Source organism: Enhydra lutris, unplaced genomic scaffold, assembly GCF_002288905.1.
Source record: "Enhydra lutris kenyoni isolate GAN:26980312 unplaced genomic scaffold, ASM228890v2 scaffoldscaffold34, whole genome shotgun sequence".
NCBI classification, from domain to species: domain Eukaryota; kingdom Metazoa; phylum Chordata; class Mammalia; order Carnivora; family Mustelidae; genus Enhydra; species Enhydra lutris.
Window position 1 is genome coordinate 15,245,880 of NW_019154118.1, and position 16,662 is coordinate 15,262,541.

Sequence of the window (16,662 nt, forward strand, 5' to 3'; positions counted from 1 at the left end):
CCGCCCTCAGCCGGGAGGACCACCCTCGGGGCGGGAATTAGAACGGTTGCGGCAGAGACGACCTTACCCACCTGTTACCGCCTCTGTACCGTCAGGCTGGTGGGGACGGTGGTTTCCCGTCCGCCCCAGTCTTCCTACATTGAGACCCGGGCCACACTGTTCATTTCTTTTACATACACCTCATTTTTGAATCAAGAATGCTGATGGTCAGTGACTAAGATTTGCTCCCCAGATTCACCCACAGAGCAAACTGTGCAGCCCCCCGACCACCACCCAAAGGGATAGTCAAGCCAAAGTGAGCCCTGCCCGAAAGGAGAAGAGTATTAACCCTAAAATGCTGCGTTGAAAGTAACGCGTCCTTGAGCCCCGTCCACGCCCCTTCGGCTGGATTAGCCACCTCCAAACAAGAGGGTGCTCCAGAAAATTGGCCCCCCGGAATGCTACAGCTTTCTCTCCTAGCTGTGGCACAGCCAATGAGTGCAGCTTATGTGGTGCTCCCCTGGTTCCGTTAAAACTTAACTCCGCTACAACCCCGAAGTAGGCTAAACATTCCTACTTTTTAATTGAGGAAACTGGTTCAGAGATCAAAGACAAATAACTCAAGAGGGAGTGCCAACACTTTATTAATGTTAGTGGGAAAGGGCATGTTAGGAAAAGTGCTTTATCCACTAACAGTATTAATAACCATGTACTGAGCACCGGGGGGGCTAACCACTATCAAAAGAACTGGACACCTGATTGCTCCTTTGGCCTTCGTAACAGCTGTAGGAGGAAGGTGTTCTCATTCCTGATGTACAGATGAAGAAACTGAGGCTCAGAGGAGGTAAAAGATGCTCTAAATCAAACTAGGATTCAAACTTGGGTCAGCTGACCCAAAGTCTCTATTTTTAGCCACTATAAATATAGTGTACTCTACCTCTTCTGAATACTACCTAAAGCACAATGTCCAAGGTTACTTTCTTGGGCTAAGCAGCCCCATAGGAGCAGTTTTCCTTTTAAAAAAATGTTTTAAGTAGGCTCCATGCTGGGCTTGGAGCACAATGCAGGGCTTGAACTCACAACCCTGAAATCAAGATCTGAGCCAAAAACCAAGGGTTTGATGCTTAACCAACTGAGCCACTCAGGTGCCCCAGAGCAATTTTCTGACAGGCAGTGTAACGCAAATTATAGGCAGACACCTAGCAACACAAACTTCAGTTGGCAACTTTGAAGAGGTTGGAAATAAATGTTTTAGTCAAGGGCAAAGGGCTCTTTATCCTACTTATCACCTGGTACTAAATCCAGCAAGACACCAACCTACCGCTGGGAAGGCAGGCCTCAACTCCAGGATCCCCACCAGAGTCTGCCTCCTGCTTGAATATGTGATTGACACGAGAGCCACAGAAACCAGCCAGGCTGCAGAGCGGGTGCTGTTTTGGGTACCTTGGTCCAGGCTGCTCTTGGAGCAGAAAGGTATCAGGCCTTTTGCAGAGATTCCTAAATCAAAGTCTACCAGGTGCCACAGGCTCCACCCACTACTGGAATGAGGTTTTGTCCAACACGGTCTTCAAGGAACTGTGCAGGAAAGGAAGCAGGGGTCCTCCAGAGCAGAGGAAAGGTACAGTTTGCACAGCTACGAATCACCATGAAGTCCCCAGAATAAACCCTTCAACCTCCAAACTATTATATTCTTTTATTTATAGACTCTGGGAGCAAGGACCCAAGCACAGCCTGGTGCTCTTGGAGAGAGAATAAAGCAGCTATTGTTCATACTCAGAGGTTGCTGAGGTGCCCTCCCCCGCTGGTCTGGAATGATCCACACTGCTCGAAAAGTCAACAGGAGGAATGGTGGGCTGGCCAAAGAAGGAAGGAGAAAAAGAAAGTCCCCTTTACTCCTGAGGGCTATGGCGTTGGATCAGGGTGTAGTCCTGGGCACGTGTGCCTGACTCCTGTGCAACAGCCCTGCCTCTGTCCCCCGAGTCTCCACTGCTGCACCCCCACTCTCACACCTCACCCCCCCGAGCTGCTTAAGTGCCCCTCCTAGAGTGCATGAGCAGGTCCCGCTGCAGTCCAGCCTCCAGGCTTGTAGTCAGCCGGGCCGCGGGAGGGTCGGTCAGCAGAGTCAATTTGTTGAAAACACCTCGGCCAAAGTAGTCCGCGATCACAGAGAAGCTATCGTTGGAGCACTTGAGCTGCAGGGAAAGAGAGAGAAGAATCAGAACTGTAGGTCTCCCAGTCCTCAGTGAGAGAAGGAAACCAGCCGATGCTCCGGTGAGGCTCAGGGAGTGGGGCAGCTAACCACGCACTCACGCCCACCTGGTGCTGGAACTGATCGTGCAGATCGCGTTTCTGTTCCTGGGCCCGGATCATATCCATGACCTTCCGGTTTTCAGGGAGGCAGGTGGGACAGTCGGCATCACTTTCCGAGTAACTCTCAAAGCAGTGTTGGTGGAAGGAGTGACCGCAGAGAAAGTGGACGGAGGGCAACTCCAAGGCACTGTTACAGATGCTGCACTTGGTCTTCTGGAAGATCTTTGGACTGCAGGCAAGGGAGACCAGAAGGGAGTGGCAAAGAGTGAGAGCAGAGCCGAGAGCCAGGAACAGAGAGAAGGTGGTTGGAGTCAACAAGGAGAGAGAGGTCCCTGGAAGGGACTGCGAGGCCCTGCCCTTGTCACCAACAGAAAGTCAAATAAGGACACCCTGCCTTGGGCCTGCAGTGGGTCTCAGCACACATCCCGCAAGGCCAGCTAACGCTTTCAGTTTTCACAACTACCACTAAACTGTCCTGCATATCTTTGTTTTTTTAAACTGCAGCATGGCTGACATAGGTCATGTTAGTTTCAGGTGTACAACACCGTGACTGACGAGTCTGTGTCCTGCTGCGCCCACCACGAGGGTAGCTACTGTCTGTTACCACACAGCACTATCAGCACACCACTGGTCCTATTCCCTATGCTGTGCCTTTCATTCCTGAGACTTAGTCATTCCATAATTGGGCGCTTATACTGGTCTTTCAGGTCTCTCCTCAGATGTGACCTTTCCGGTAAGGCCTTTCCTGGCCATCTCCTACAGGAGAATGTACACACGCTCTGCACCCTCCTCCCATTCCTGAACTCAATTCTTCCTTGGACCCTATCATCATCTAACATAATATTTTGCTTACTCAGTGTCTGTTTCTATCTCTACGTTGCAAGCGCCATACAGCAGGGCTTTTTGTCTGTGTTGTTAAGAACGGTGCTTGAGACATAACAGGGGCTCAGTAAATATTTGTGGGATGAAAAAACTCTTCTTCTCTAATAAATATTTTATAATGTTAAGGGCAGATTAAAACTTAAAAGTAGGAGATTAATATACAGTACAAATACTTATAATTATCCACTTCCTCTATCTTCTAAAGCCAAGTTTTTTTGTTTTTGTTTTTGTTTTACCTTTGATGGCTTCCAACCACAACTTAGATGTGTTGTTAAGAAAAGTAAAACACAGACTTCTGGGGTGCCTGGGTGGCTCAGTTGGTTAAGCAACTGCCTTCAGCTCAGGTCATGACCCCGGAGTCCTGGGATTGAGTCCCACATCTGGCTCCCAACTCCATGGGGAGTCTGCTTCTCCTTCTTATCTTCTCTGCGCTCATGCTCACTTGCTCTCTCTCTCTCTCCCTCAAATAAATAAATAAAATCTTCAAAATAAAACAAAACACAGACTCCTATAGAAAGAAAAGTACCTGCCACAAGTAACATTCTCCAAAGCCCAATAAATAATGATCTATGGGATAAACCCTTCTTTGGAATTCCTCCGTTAAGACAGATCTCTAAGAATGAAATGTCTGGGGGCGCCTGGGTGGCTCAGTGGGTTAAGCCTCTGCCTTCGGCTCAGGTCATGATCTCAGAGTCCTGGGATCGAGCCCCGCATCGGGCTCTCTGCTCAGCAGGGAGCCTGCTTCCTCCTCTCTCTGCCTGCCTCTCTGCCTGCTTGTGATCTCTCTGTCAAATAAATAAATAAAATCTTAAAAAAAAAGAATGAAATGTCTGAACACGCTCCATATAACCCTCTACGAAAAGTATTTAGTGACACCTGGTGAAGAACGAGGCCATCCCCTGGGCCTCTGCATGTATCCAGTTGCCAAGTACCTCGCCTTGAGCTCCTGGATCTCCTGGCGGATGCGGGTGGTCTCCTCTCGGTACCGCCGCACCCGGAGTTCATCCTGTGCGATCTGCTGGCTCTGTTTCTGCAGTTTTTGGACCAGGTAATCCCGGATGACAGACAGGGTGGCTGTGGAGTTGTGGGCCAGCGTCTGCACCACTGAGATTGGGTCGGGAAGGAAAGGAAACAATAAAGCACATGGCACCCTCTAGATGGAATGGAAGAGCCTCTGCCCGGAGCTGTCGGTGGCCCGCACCCCCCTCGGCCCCACTACCCCGTCCTCTCAAGCACCTAGTAGGGGCGGCATGAGGTTCTTGTTCTCAATGTGCTTGAGCACAGCGGCCACGTACTCCTTGCAGTCCTCCTCCTTCCGGGCGAAGTAGCTGAGCGCCTGCTCCCACAGGGAGGGCTCCTGCTCCCCGTGGCGCTCGCACACAGCCACCACCTGACGGTACTGCTCGTGCTGCATGTGGTAGTGCATGATCTGCTGGAACCTGGGGTGGGGACAGGGCACACTCAGCAGCCATCCCCAGACACAGGGACCCTTCCCCCTTCCTCGAACTGGGCCCACATCTTACAGCTTCCCCTGCTCGTAGAGGTAAAGGACCCCATCCTGGAAGTCGTGCATCTGGCAAAGGACCAGGGCCTTGTCAAAGACGTCGCAAAAGCGGCCGCTCTTTAGCAGGGTGATGGCCTCTGCATGAAGCTTCTCTTTGACCTAGGGAAGGAGAAGCGTGCTGCTGGCCAGAGGGCAGAACCACAGGGTCTCCGCGACAAGCCCAATCAACCACCTCTTCAACCGCCTCTTCACAGGGGACCACTCAGCCCCCCGGGGGGTGAGGTGTTATTGGTCTAAAGAAGGTAGCAAAAGGCCACCACAGAAGGTGGAAGAGGGGGCGCCTGGGTGGCTCAGTGGGTTAAGCCGCTGCCTTCGGCTCAGGTCATGATCTCAGGGTCCTGGGATCGAGTCCCGCATCGGGCTCTCTGCTCAGCAGGGAGCCTGCTTCCCCCTTCCTCTCTCTCTCTGCCTGCCTCTCTGCCTGCTTGTGATCTCTCTCTGTCAAATAAAAAAAAAAAAATCTTTAAAAAAAAAAAAAAATAAAAAAAAAAAAAAAAAAAGAAGGTGGAAGAGGAGCACCATAGATCTGCCAGGCCTCACCTGGGGATCCTTCTCGTGGGCCCAGTTCTGCAGTCGCAGCTCCAGAAGCGTGTCATAGATGCCCTGCGGTGAGTCGGGCTGGACCTCACTCATGTGTTCCAGGAAAGCTTTCAGCTCTCGAGGGTTATTGGCAAAGATGGGGATGAACTCCTCAGAGTTGGCCTGTGGTAGGGAAGAGGGGGAGGGAGGAAGCCAAGTGAATGGGCATGGTCTCCTTGAGGCCCCCCCAGGGGATCCCTGATGTCCAAAAGCCATTCTCCCTGAGGTCTCACCCTGCAGCCTGGGGCCTCCTGATCGCCTCGACCTTCGAGGCTAGGCTGATAGTCTGTACAGAGCCCCTTCAGCAACTGGGTCGTCTGCTCTGGTATATGGTGCATGAGGATCTTGCCATAGCGTTTCATGTTGCTCTCAGCCTGCTCGAAAGGCAGCTTGCCGATATACCGGAGGGCTTCCTGATAATTCTGGAGAGAGGTAACAGGCAGAGGAAGCGCATGCTCCTGCCTCACCCACCAGGAAGCACTCTCATCTTTCCAAGAATGTCCTAGCAAAAGAACAGGTCTCTGTCTCACTTACCTTGATATCTTCTAACTGTATCTTTAAGTACCACTCGTGATGGGCATGGTTCTCAGCTAAGTAGAGGGCGTGGGAGTAGTAGCCGGCCTGCCGGAGGACCTTGATGGCTGTCTCCACATCGAAGTGGACTTCACTCTCACTCTTTGTCTGCCAGAGAGACATGAAACAGTCATTCACAGAAAGGGGGTTGGGAAACGGAGAGGAAACATGCATCTAAGACCAGATTCTTCTTCTTTTTTTCTTTCTTTCTTTCTTTTTTTTTTTTTTAAGTAATCTCTAGACCTAATGTGGGGCTTGAACTCACAACCCAGAGGATCGAGAGTCACATGGCTCTACTGACTGAGCTAGGCAGGTGCTCCCAGATTCTTCAGATAACAATAAAGTCAAGGCCAGGTCGCTGGGAGACCAATAATAATAGTAAAGCAAATAAATAAAGCCCATTGTTTTAGAACATTATGTCCTCTTCTCAGAAAGTCTCTAAGAGCCAGTCTTCCTCTGCCCCTACTATTTCAGGGACTCCTGTGGGGACCCAGGGGCCTCCCAATGTTAATTCCGAGCTTAGATACTACGGCAAGTCCAAGCATCAAAAAACAAGAGGGGAGCTGGGAGAGAACTAGCAGGAAAGGCTGTTCCTCTTCCCAGTTTATAGACCAGAGGATCCTGGTCCCCACATAAGGTCAGCTCCTTCCTCTCCCAGCATCTGCTGAGGGACAAGATGGGCACCACCTCATGCTCAGTGGGACCCTTAGGGACTCTCCCACTAACACCCCCCACACCTTGATGAACTCCTCTAGCTTCGAGCTGTCCTTGAGCTTGGTATAGCAGTTGAGCAGCAGGGTGGTGTGGTCGGCATTGGCCAGGGACTGCCGGTGCAGGGTCTGCAGGTAGGCGGTCAGGTTGTGGATGCGCTGGGCATCCAGAAACTTGCGGATCACATAGGACGGCTCCAACTTTCCAATGGTTCTGGAGAGACACGTGCATCACACAGTATCTGCATCAGCGTACTTTTCAACCTTTCACGTGCATAGGAATCGCTTGCAGGTCTTCTTAAAATGCAGATTCTGTTTCGAGAGGTCTGGGGTAAGGCCTGAGTCTGTGTTTCTAACAAAGACTCAGATGATACCAATGCTCCTGGATTATGGACCATGTGAGAAAGCAAGGCTCCAGAGCACTGACTCTTAAACTTGGCTGAAAACAGGAATTCTAGAAAGGTAGGGAAAGGAGCTAGACAGGGTCCCCAAACCCCTTATTAGGGCAGAAAATCCCAAGAATTAGTACCAAGAGAAGAAACTGTGGAAGCCAAGAGATGAATATCCTTTTCTCTTAAAAAAATCAGATCAAAACACAATTTTTTTTTTTTTTTAACTAAGCTATATGCCCAACGTGGGTCTTGAACTCATGACCCTGAGATCAAGAACTGAATGCCCTACCAACTGAACCCCTGGCCGCTCCCAAAATGATATTAACAAAGGCCAGGCTGAAGTATAAAACAAGAGGTTCAACTTTAAAACTCATTGGCTCAACTGTATCTTGGTCATGTAATATTTAACCCTTTGCAATTAAGTGTACTATCTTCTCACCAAGGCCATCCCAGTTCCTGCAGAAGGAAAAGGTGGTTCCTGGTGAGTTTGCTCCCCTCACTGAAGCCCAGGTGTCAGCCTATCTGGCTGCATGCAGAGCTATAGCCTAAAGCACCCCAGGACTGACCGGATATACTGCTGAACAGCCCCATCGTGGTTGCCCTTGCTGTAGAGATGGTCCCCATACTGCATGAAGATCTGGGCCAAGCCATCACTGTCCAGGTGCTGGCTCTTGGCCAGGTTGATGGCCATCTCAAATAGGTTCTTTTTAAATAGCATCTGGAAGGGGAGAGATTAAAAAATTGGTAGAAGCCATCCAGAGAAGACACCTTCCCACAATGCACCTACAATACACAAGCCAGACAGTCCCAGACTTCTGGCCGGCCTAGATCCCAGACAGGGACGACCTCTCGGATACCCCCAAGACCAACATTGCCTTACCGCGCAAGTCTCTCGGCAGAAAGAGTGGACCCCGAGAATGGACTCAGGCTCCTAGCCATTATCTTCCTCTAAGATCTCATCCCAGGTCATTTACCTTGTAATTCTGCCCTAAGGGACCTGGGTAAGGCTATGCCCCAAAGGGAGGGAAACACCCTGGCCAAGGTGACTTGGGGAGCCTGTTCCTACAGCTGTGTCTGGGTGCTTGTGGCCAGCTCTGGGAACCTGGTGGCCTTGCCTCCAGTTTGGTCTGTGTGTCCTTCTCCTGCAGTGCGTGGACCCGCCCATCCCGCGTCAGCACGTACAGGGAGCCCCACTCAGCAAGCACATCCACTACATCCTCAAAGACGGCGCTATAGGCTATGAACTTGTTGCACAGGTCATAGATGTTGAGAATCTGCTTGTCGGAGCTCTGTGAGTCCCTACTGGTAAACTCCGACCTGTGTGGAAAAGAAAAAGCACCAGGTATTTCTAACCGCTCTGTCTCAGCAACCCCTTACATCACAACTTTAGTGCTGCCCGTTCCACCCCCGACAGACCACCCTTCGGCCCCTCTAGCAGCACATTCCGTAAGTGCAGCATTGCACTGGCAGCTCTAGGAAGAGATCTTACCCTTCAGGATCCTACAATTAACATAAGCAATAGATTAAAAAACTAAGAACGTCCGAGCACTCATTTGTTTAACATAATTAGCACCTGGTAAAAACAAGATGCTACACTTAGTGCTGAGTGAAAACGAACATTGACAGGGATCACTTCCCTCATGCAGAAGACCCTGCCGCCCCTTTCAGGTTGCTCAGGATAAAAATACCATGTCCTGCACACCCAGCCCTTTCCAACTTCTCTACTACTTATTTCCTTGTCCCTCCTCCCAATTTATATTGACAGAAGAATTTAAAAAAAAAAAAAAAAAAAAAAAGGCAGTTCCAAATTCTCTGGAGCATTCTAGTGCACCAGGGCTGCTTGGCAAACATCTGTAGCAAAAATACTTTTTTCAGTAAAAACATTACAAGTGAATTTGGTATAAGCATAATTTACATAAAACCAAAGTAGGAGATTGACAGGATGCAGGCATTAGGATTTTAAAATCATGTGAATTTGGGGGAACAAGGACAGCCCTACACCCTCTTCCTTCTCCCTGGAGTCCTTACTTGGGAGAAACCTTCCGGTCACGGGAGACAATGACAAGGTAGCCTCTAAACCAGTGAGCGATGAGTTTATGGCCCTCAAAGGCAAAGCAGGGCCCACGTTCATCAGGCTGGTACAAATAGACACATTCATCTCCGGCCACTATGAATTGCAGGTCCTGTGAAGGGTCACTTAGGGCTGAGCAGCGCAGGCCACAACCATGGGTGTCCAACTCCACACGAGGGTAATCCTTTCCAGAAACTATATAGGACTGTGAGAAGAAAGAAGTTAACAGGCTCCCTTTCAGGAGCAGGCATCTAAGCCTTCTCAAAGGTATTCCCAACTCCACACTGGCTCTCTCTCTAACTCACAGCACCCTAAGACTTTCTCTGGCTGTTTGTTTTGTCCATTAACCATCACCCATCTGCTAAATATATAAGCTGGTGGGGGGGGGTGCGGCGCCTGGATGGCTCAGTCAGCTGAGCATCTGCCTTCAGCTTAGGTCATGATCCCAGGGTCCTGGGATCGAGCCCCATGTTGCACTCCCTGCTCTGTGGGGTGCCTGCTTCTCCTTCTCCCTCTGCTCCTTCCACCCCACTCATGCTCCATGCTTGCGTATGTGCGCACTCTCTCTAATTCTCTAAATCTCTAAATCTCAGGTTTTGTTTAAGGGGGGGAAAAATATATATATATATATATATGAGAAAGCAAGGACCACACTGCCTTCCTATGTGTATACTATCACCACCTACTAATGGAATCCTGCCACCATTAGAAATACAATAATCTTGTACTGTTTTACCAAAAGATTATTCCTGAGAGTAGGCTGTTAGAAATAAGAAGAGCACCAGGAACCAGCAAAGTAAAGCAACTTGTCGAATGTCACTTAACAAGTTAGGAAGAAAATTCAGGTCTTTAACTATAAGCTCTAGCTCTTTTCCTAATTCTGACTCTTCCTCATCTCTTAAATGAAGAAATAAAATATTAAGCAGAGCAAATGACTCAAGGCTACACGATGAAAAATTTAAGAATCCTACCTTTCTTGTCACTTCCTTACCCTAGGCCCCTGAGCAATGGAGAACCCTCCCCTGCCTGCCCCTAACTCATACCTGAACATTCTCAGTTGTCACAACAAACAAATGAGTGGTTTTTCCCGCTTGGCGAAAGGCCAGCCCAGTTACAGGATAGTTGCCCTTGTGCAGAATCTGGGTCTTACTATGCCGGTCCCGGGTAATGTCTCCTTTGTTCAATGTAACACTGCCATCTGTGAAACCTGTAGGAGAGCAGGAAACAGCACTTCACTGAGACTGAAAAGATCAGGAAGCACAGAAAGGGAAAAAGACCATTTGAGGCACTTGTTGGAAGTGACAAACTTTCTTCTCATACCCAGCTTTCCCAGCGGTTAACATAAAAATCGGTACTCACGGACTCTTTTTCAAAGAACAAAACTGAATGCTTTCCCACTCCAAACTTTAATATCTCAAAGGCCTGAGTTCAGTACAAAATGATCTCATTAAAACAATGAAGACAAGGTGCAGAGCAACTCTGAAGAAAATCTGTAAAGAATCACAGAGCGTTACGTTTGCCTTCTGCTTACCGATGGCCATAAAGTTGAGATTTTCATGGACAGTCAAACAAGACACAACTGTCGGCTCTGTTCCTGGGATGGCAGGGAAGATTCGGGTGCAGAGTGGATTGCCACCATCTCTCTTCTCCAGGTTCCAGATCTTTACCTGTGAACACACCTCGGATGTGTGAATGCTAGTCCCCTCCAACAATCATTCTAGTCTTCTGGTCCTTTCCCACTTCCCTTCTAGGACTCACCAGGGGGTTGATGCCTTCTTCATCTTCACCAACAGATGCCAAAATATTGTGCTGCTTCAGTTGGTACAGGTGTGTCACCCGCAGTTTGTAGGCTTGGAAGCCTGTCAGCTGTAGGGAGCGAGGCAAGAACCAGATTTGGCCTTCCATATGTGCAAAATAGTCAAGGAGCCTCCTTTCCAAGGAGATATATTTAGACCAGAACCCAGATAACTACTTACATACATCCAACTCCTTAAATTTTTCAAGGATTTTCCCACATATCATCTCTGGAAAGTCCCTATCTTTAAAAGGGTGAAAAAGAAGGCCAGAGTTTAGTACCAACACTGTCAAGAAAAAAGCAACAAACTCTCACTTTCATTTATCTCCTTGCCCACGATCTAGGCAGGGGAGGTAATGACATCTAACACGTTCATCTTGTAAAGCCTACTTGCATTCATCGTTCTGACTGATCTTAAAAATAACCTTGTCGTGGCCTGGCTGGCTCAGTTGGTTAAGCCACTGCCCTGGGCTCAGGCATGATCCCGGAGTCCCAGGATCCAGTCGCGCATCACGCTCCCAGCTCCACCGCGAGTCTGCCTCTCCCTCTGACCTCCCTTCTCACGATCTCTCTCTCTCTCTGAAGTGGATAAATAAAATCTTTTTTAAAAACGACCTTGCCAAGTTGGTATTTCATACCCTTTTCACAGATAAGTAAATTGAAGCCCAGGGAGGTTAAGTGACTTGCCCAGGATTGCTCAGTTGGTAACAAGTTAAGAGAATGGACTTCCTTCTTTCTTCCCTCAAGCCTCAGAAGGAGAACTGGGCACCCATCTAAAGGAAAGTGGCACGCAACACGAACCCCTATGCCCGACAGATTCCATCCCAGCTGGATCTCTTCAGGGATCTGGGAAGGGAACAGACAGCTCCAGAGGAAGGATATCTCCAAAGACTAGGCTCCCTCGGCCGGAGTCGCAGACAGTGATGCCGGGAGGGAGGCAGAGGAACTTGGAAGCAGCGGGTCCTGAGGCAGGTGCAGCCGCAGGAGCTGCCCCATCATTCCCTAGCGGCTCCTTCACCAGCTCCTTGTCGAAGAAAACGAAGCGCCGCCACTGCAGGTAAGCCGCCATCTTGGCCCAAGGTCCCCGCCTCTGGGAGAGAGGTCATGTGAGAGGCGCGCAAAGATCACGTGATAGGACCGCTTCCAGGAGCCAGACTGCACATGCGCCTTGAAGTCCAAGTGACAGCTTCCCCAGGCCGGTGAGTGGGGCCCGCGTGAGATAGGATTCCTAGCTGGTCACTCACTCGCTCCTCCCGTTGCTAATTTGTTGGTTCTATACGTGCACTGGGTAAAATGCTTCTGAAGTGCTAGACCCTTCACCTCTTTGAGCATCAGGTTCCTCCATTATTGAATGCATGGACAACAAGGGATCAAGATGAGACATATGAGGGCGCCTGGGTGGCTCAGTCGGTTAAGCATCGACTATTGATTTCCGCCCAGGTCTTGATATCAAGGTCGTGGAATCGACCCCCGGCTGGGGCTCTGGGCTCAGCGCAGTCTGCTTGAGATTCTCTCTCCCTCTTCTGCCCCTCACCCTGCACGCTCTCTGCCTCCCAAATAAATAAAATCTTGAAGGAAAAAAGGTGAGGAATGTCAGGCGCCTTGTGAATTGTAACCCACTGTGCTTAAGTGCATTATGTCCCGATCTCCCAGGGCTGTTTTGAGGCATAAATGAATGAAGGTATATGAAACTGGCTTTTCAGCTGCAGGAGAACTAAAATTAGAAGTTTGCATCTGCCACCAGATACAGATTGCGAAACACAGAGTCTTACATTCGTTTTTGTGTCCCTCTGTTAGAGTCTGTGGCATGAAGTAGACACGTAGAATATGTTTCTTAACGAAACTAGGAAATACTCATGGTGCAGGAACTCTCAAGAACGTGGGCTTTCTTTCCCTTTCTATAGTGGGAGGGTATGGGACATAAGCCCAACACAGGGAAAATGCCTGGAAGGGTTAGCTCTGAGAGCCAAGTGATTTAACAAGTGGCAAGTGTCCAAGGTATTCCATGGCCACCCACCATTTCCATCTCTGGCTAAACCAACTGTTCGCATGGAAAACTGTAGGTGTACAGTCTGGTGCCACAAGGAGCTATGTACAGGAGTGACAGTCATTTTGAGATAATATGACGTGTGAAAAAGTGACCATGTGGTTAGTATTTGTGGAGTTTGTTTTGCACCCCTCTCCCCCACTGCTTTTTATTTCCAGACTATTTTACTCTTTGTTCCCACCAGGAGTTCCCAGAGAGTGGGGGCTGTGTTTTGTTTACCAGGAACCAGGCTTAACAGAGCTGGTAGATATTCGTTTGGTTGAAGAAATGAATGTGGATCATTTTCCCCTTACCCCCTCCTCTCCTCAATCTGGTTGAGAAAAAAGGTAGTGCCCCATTTGCTAAAGGGATAAGTGAGAGGAAGAAACTGTCTAGTTCACATAGATTTCCTGACGTCCAGCTCAGATTTCTTTCCTCTGTCACAGTTTCAGGATCTGAACCCATAGGCAGAAGCACAAATGGGGAGTCGACTCTCTTTCATCTGTTGAGTATATTTTGTACCATTCCTTAAATTTTTTGGATATTGTGTGTATTTCATTTGTTAAGATTATGAATAATAGATGTTAAAAGAAGCAACGTGGCGAGTGCCTGGCTGGCTCAGTTGGTAGAGCATGTGGCTCTTGATCTTGGGGTCATCAGTTCAAGTCTGACATTGGACACAGAACTTACATTAAAAAAAAAAAAGGAGCAATGTGAGGATGTGAGGAGAGGGGGTGAAGGATGGTGAAAGAGGTAAAGGGGATTGTCTTTTTTTTTTTTTTTTGAAGACTTTATTTATTTGACAGACAGAGATCACAAGTAGGCAGAGAGGCAGGCAGAGAGAGGGAGGAGGCAGGCTCCCTGCCGAGCAGAGAGCCCGATGTGGGGCTCGATCCCAGGACCCTGGGATCATGACCTGAGCCGAGGCAGAGGCTTTAACCCACTGAGCCACCCAGGTGCCCCTTGTCTTTTTTTTAAGATTTTATTTTTGGGGGCGCCTGGGTGGCTCAGTGGGTTTAAGCCTCTGCCTTCGGCTCAGGTCATGGTCTCAGGGTCCTGGGATCGAGCCCCGCATCGTGGGTTCTCTGCTCTGCGGGGAGCCTGCTTCCCCCCTCCTCTCTGCCTACTTCTGATCTCTGTCAAATAAATAAATAAAATCTTTTAAAAAAAGATTTTAAAAAAAGATTTTATTTTTGTTTAGAGAGAGAGCATGCAAACAGGGGAAGGAGCAGAGGGAGAGGGAGAGTCCCAAGAAGACTCTGGCCTGAGCGCTGTACCCAGCATGGAACACCATCCCGAGATCATGACCTGAGCCAAAAGTAAGAGCCAAACACTCAACAGACTGAACCACCCAAGTGCCTCAGGTAAAGGGGTTAAAATGTATTTATACAATACATATATAAGAATGTAATGTACAACATAGGGAATATAGTCAATAATATTATAAAAACTTTGTATAGCAACAGATGGTTAACTAGATTTACATGGTGACCATTTTGTAACGTATTTAAATATCAAATTGATAGGGTGTATACTTGAAACTAACACAATGTTGTATATCAATCATTTTTCAATAAAATAAAGAAGTAACGTGAATGCAGAGAGGTGAACAGCAGAGGGGCATCTTTGTTCTTGACTTGGGTGCTCCCCTTACTGTCCAATGGCAGAGGCCCAGAGTCTTCCTATGATACCTGAACCTGGTAAAGCCTGTGTCCATTTGGTCCTATTTATGAGGGTACAAGGGTACGAAGGCAGGGATTCACAATCCATTGCACCTGTTCAGACTTACTGCCTTCCTTCCTTTCCTCTTTTTTTTTTAAGGTTTTATTTATTCATGAGACACAGAGAGAGAGAGAGGCAGAGGGAGAAGCAGGCTCCCCAATGAGCAGGGAGCCAGATGAGGGACTGGATCCCAAGACCCCAGGATCATGAGCCGAAGGCAGACGCCCAACCATCTGAGCCACCCAGGTGCCCTCCTTTCCTCCTTTAGACAAACATGTATCAAGTACTCACTATTCCTGCAATTGTACTAACTGCCCAGAATGTAAATATGAACAAGACATGATTCTTGCCCTTTAGGGAGCTCAACCACCATGAGGGACAGACACAGAAAGGACTGACAGGGATGCCTAGGTGGTTCAGTTGGTTAAGCATCTGCCTTTGGCTCAGGTTGTGATCCCAGGGTGCTGGGATCGAGCCCTGAGTCAAGTCAGGTTCCCTTGCTTGGCAGTGAGCCTGCTTCTCCCTCTCCCTCTTCCCGCTGCTCCCTCTGCTTGCGCTCTCTCATGCACATGCTGTCAAATAAACAAATTAAAAAAAATTTTTTTAAAGAAAGGTCTGACAGTAACCAGTCCTTAATTTTATATAATGAATTATACCTAACAGGGTGGTTTCTCTTTTTATGGACTTTTCATAGCAACCATTTGCAGAAGTATCATTATCTCTGGTGGGAAACGGAGTCTCCAAGAGGTTCAAGTGACTCTCCCTGGGTGAGCACATCAAAGTTCTTCTGGTCCCTAACCTTTAATTAGACACTTTTCTGAAGCGTGAAGCTGGGCTATACTTGTCAGAACAGACACTAGAGGAGCACCTGGGTGGCTCGGTCATTAGGTGTCTGCCTTTGGCTTCGGTTGTGATCCTGGGGTCCTGGGATTGAGCCCTGCATCAGGCTCCCTGCTTGGCAGGGAGCCTGCTTCTCCCCCTCCCTCTGCCACTCCCCCTCCTTGTGTTCCCTCTCTCGCCATCTCTCGGTCAAATAAATAAATAAATAATTTTTTAAAAAGAACATAAACAAGGATTTATCTTTTTCTTATACTTGTCTAAGTCCAGGAACTTCAGTATAGTAAGGAAGATAAGCAGGCAAACTGCACAGAAAATGATGTACTGATTCAGTTATAGTTCTGCATATGGAGACCTTGAGGTCCAAATGGACTGAAGATAAAGAAGCAATTCAAGTCTTCAGTTTGAAATTAAAGAGATCACAATTCACAATCAAGGAGTGCCTAGCCATGGCCTCTTTTCCTCTTCAGCAAACTGCTGTCCGTGATGTACAGAACAGTTATATCCACTGGAGCAAAACAGGAATACTTCTTGTTCTGATTGCAAGCTTTTATTTTCTATCAGTTTGTTTTGTTTTTTTCTCATCTGGCTCTCAGGGTAGAAACCATTTTCCGGAATACTGAAAGGTCTGGGTTTTTTTTCTCTTAGCCCGTATGAGGGCTAGCAGAAGTTTCCACTTTAGCAACAGGAAAGCCAATCTAAAATAAACTCAGAAGGACGCCTGCATGGCTCAGCTGGTTGGGCGTCTGCCTTCGGCTCGGGTCATGATCCCGGGGTCCTGTGATCAAGTCCCACATGGGGGTTTCTGCTGAGGAGCCTGCTTCTCTCTCTGCCTGCCACTCCCCCTGCTTGTGCTCTTTCCCTCTCCCTAACAAATAAATAAAATCTTAAAATATACTCAGAGCTCTCCACATACAGGAGAGTTCAGCTTCCAAAGCTACAGTGAAACAGGAGGAAGCAATTAGCTGATTATTGATTGTGAAAATCTGGCCCCCTAAAGAGAAAGGAAATTCCCCATGAACTTGGCAGAGCACTTAACCAAGCTTTTAACACTGCAGTAGTGCCTATTTTTAAGTTGTATTTCTCCCCACTAAGAACAGAAACAAGTAGTTAACTAATGTCTATTTGGTGCTTAGGGCGTCCCAAGCATTGTGCTAAGCACCTTACCTCCCTCTACATCAGCCCTGTCAGGCATGTACCAGCAGGTCGCTTTTTTTTTTAA

General features: G+C 48.3%; 1 protein-coding gene across 1 annotated transcript; it reads right to left on the bottom strand.

The window, feature by feature from the left end:
* Window positions 1–599: 599 nt before the first annotated feature.
* On the bottom strand, window positions 600–12,333 carry LOC111153853 (VPS11, CORVET/HOPS core subunit). The gene is made up of 16 exons (XM_022513120.1): window positions 11,738–12,333; window positions 10,819–10,967; window positions 10,592–10,727; window positions 10,104–10,267; window positions 9,018–9,265; window positions 8,105–8,306; window positions 7,556–7,707; window positions 6,625–6,811; window positions 5,849–5,995; window positions 5,548–5,736; window positions 5,276–5,437; window positions 4,695–4,834; window positions 4,408–4,610; window positions 4,104–4,275; window positions 2,296–2,518; window positions 600–2,171 (listed from the first exon to the last, which is right to left on the bottom strand). Exons 1-16 carry the CDS (start codon window positions 11,922–11,924, stop codon window positions 2,007–2,009), a joined length of 2,826 nt encoding a protein of 941 aa, XP_022368828.1. The 5' UTR covers window positions 11,925–12,333; the 3' UTR covers window positions 600–2,006.
* Window positions 12,334–16,662: the final 4,329 nt, after the last annotated feature.

Bases quoted from the DNA above. Each gene is read 5' to 3' on its own strand.
- LOC111153853 (XM_022513120.1), bottom strand. From the start codon at position 11,924: ATGGCGGCTTACCTGCAGTGGCGGCGCTTCGTTTTCTTCGACAAGGAG. The intron at 7,708-8,104 runs GCAAGGCCACCA...CTCCCCTTCCAG, and splicing joins ACACACAGACCAAACTGGAG to ATGCTATTTAAAAAGAACCT. The intron at 4,276-4,407 runs GTGCTTGAGAGG...ACCCAATCTCAG, and splicing joins CCTCATGCCGCCCCTACTAG to TGGTGCAGACGCTGGCCCAC.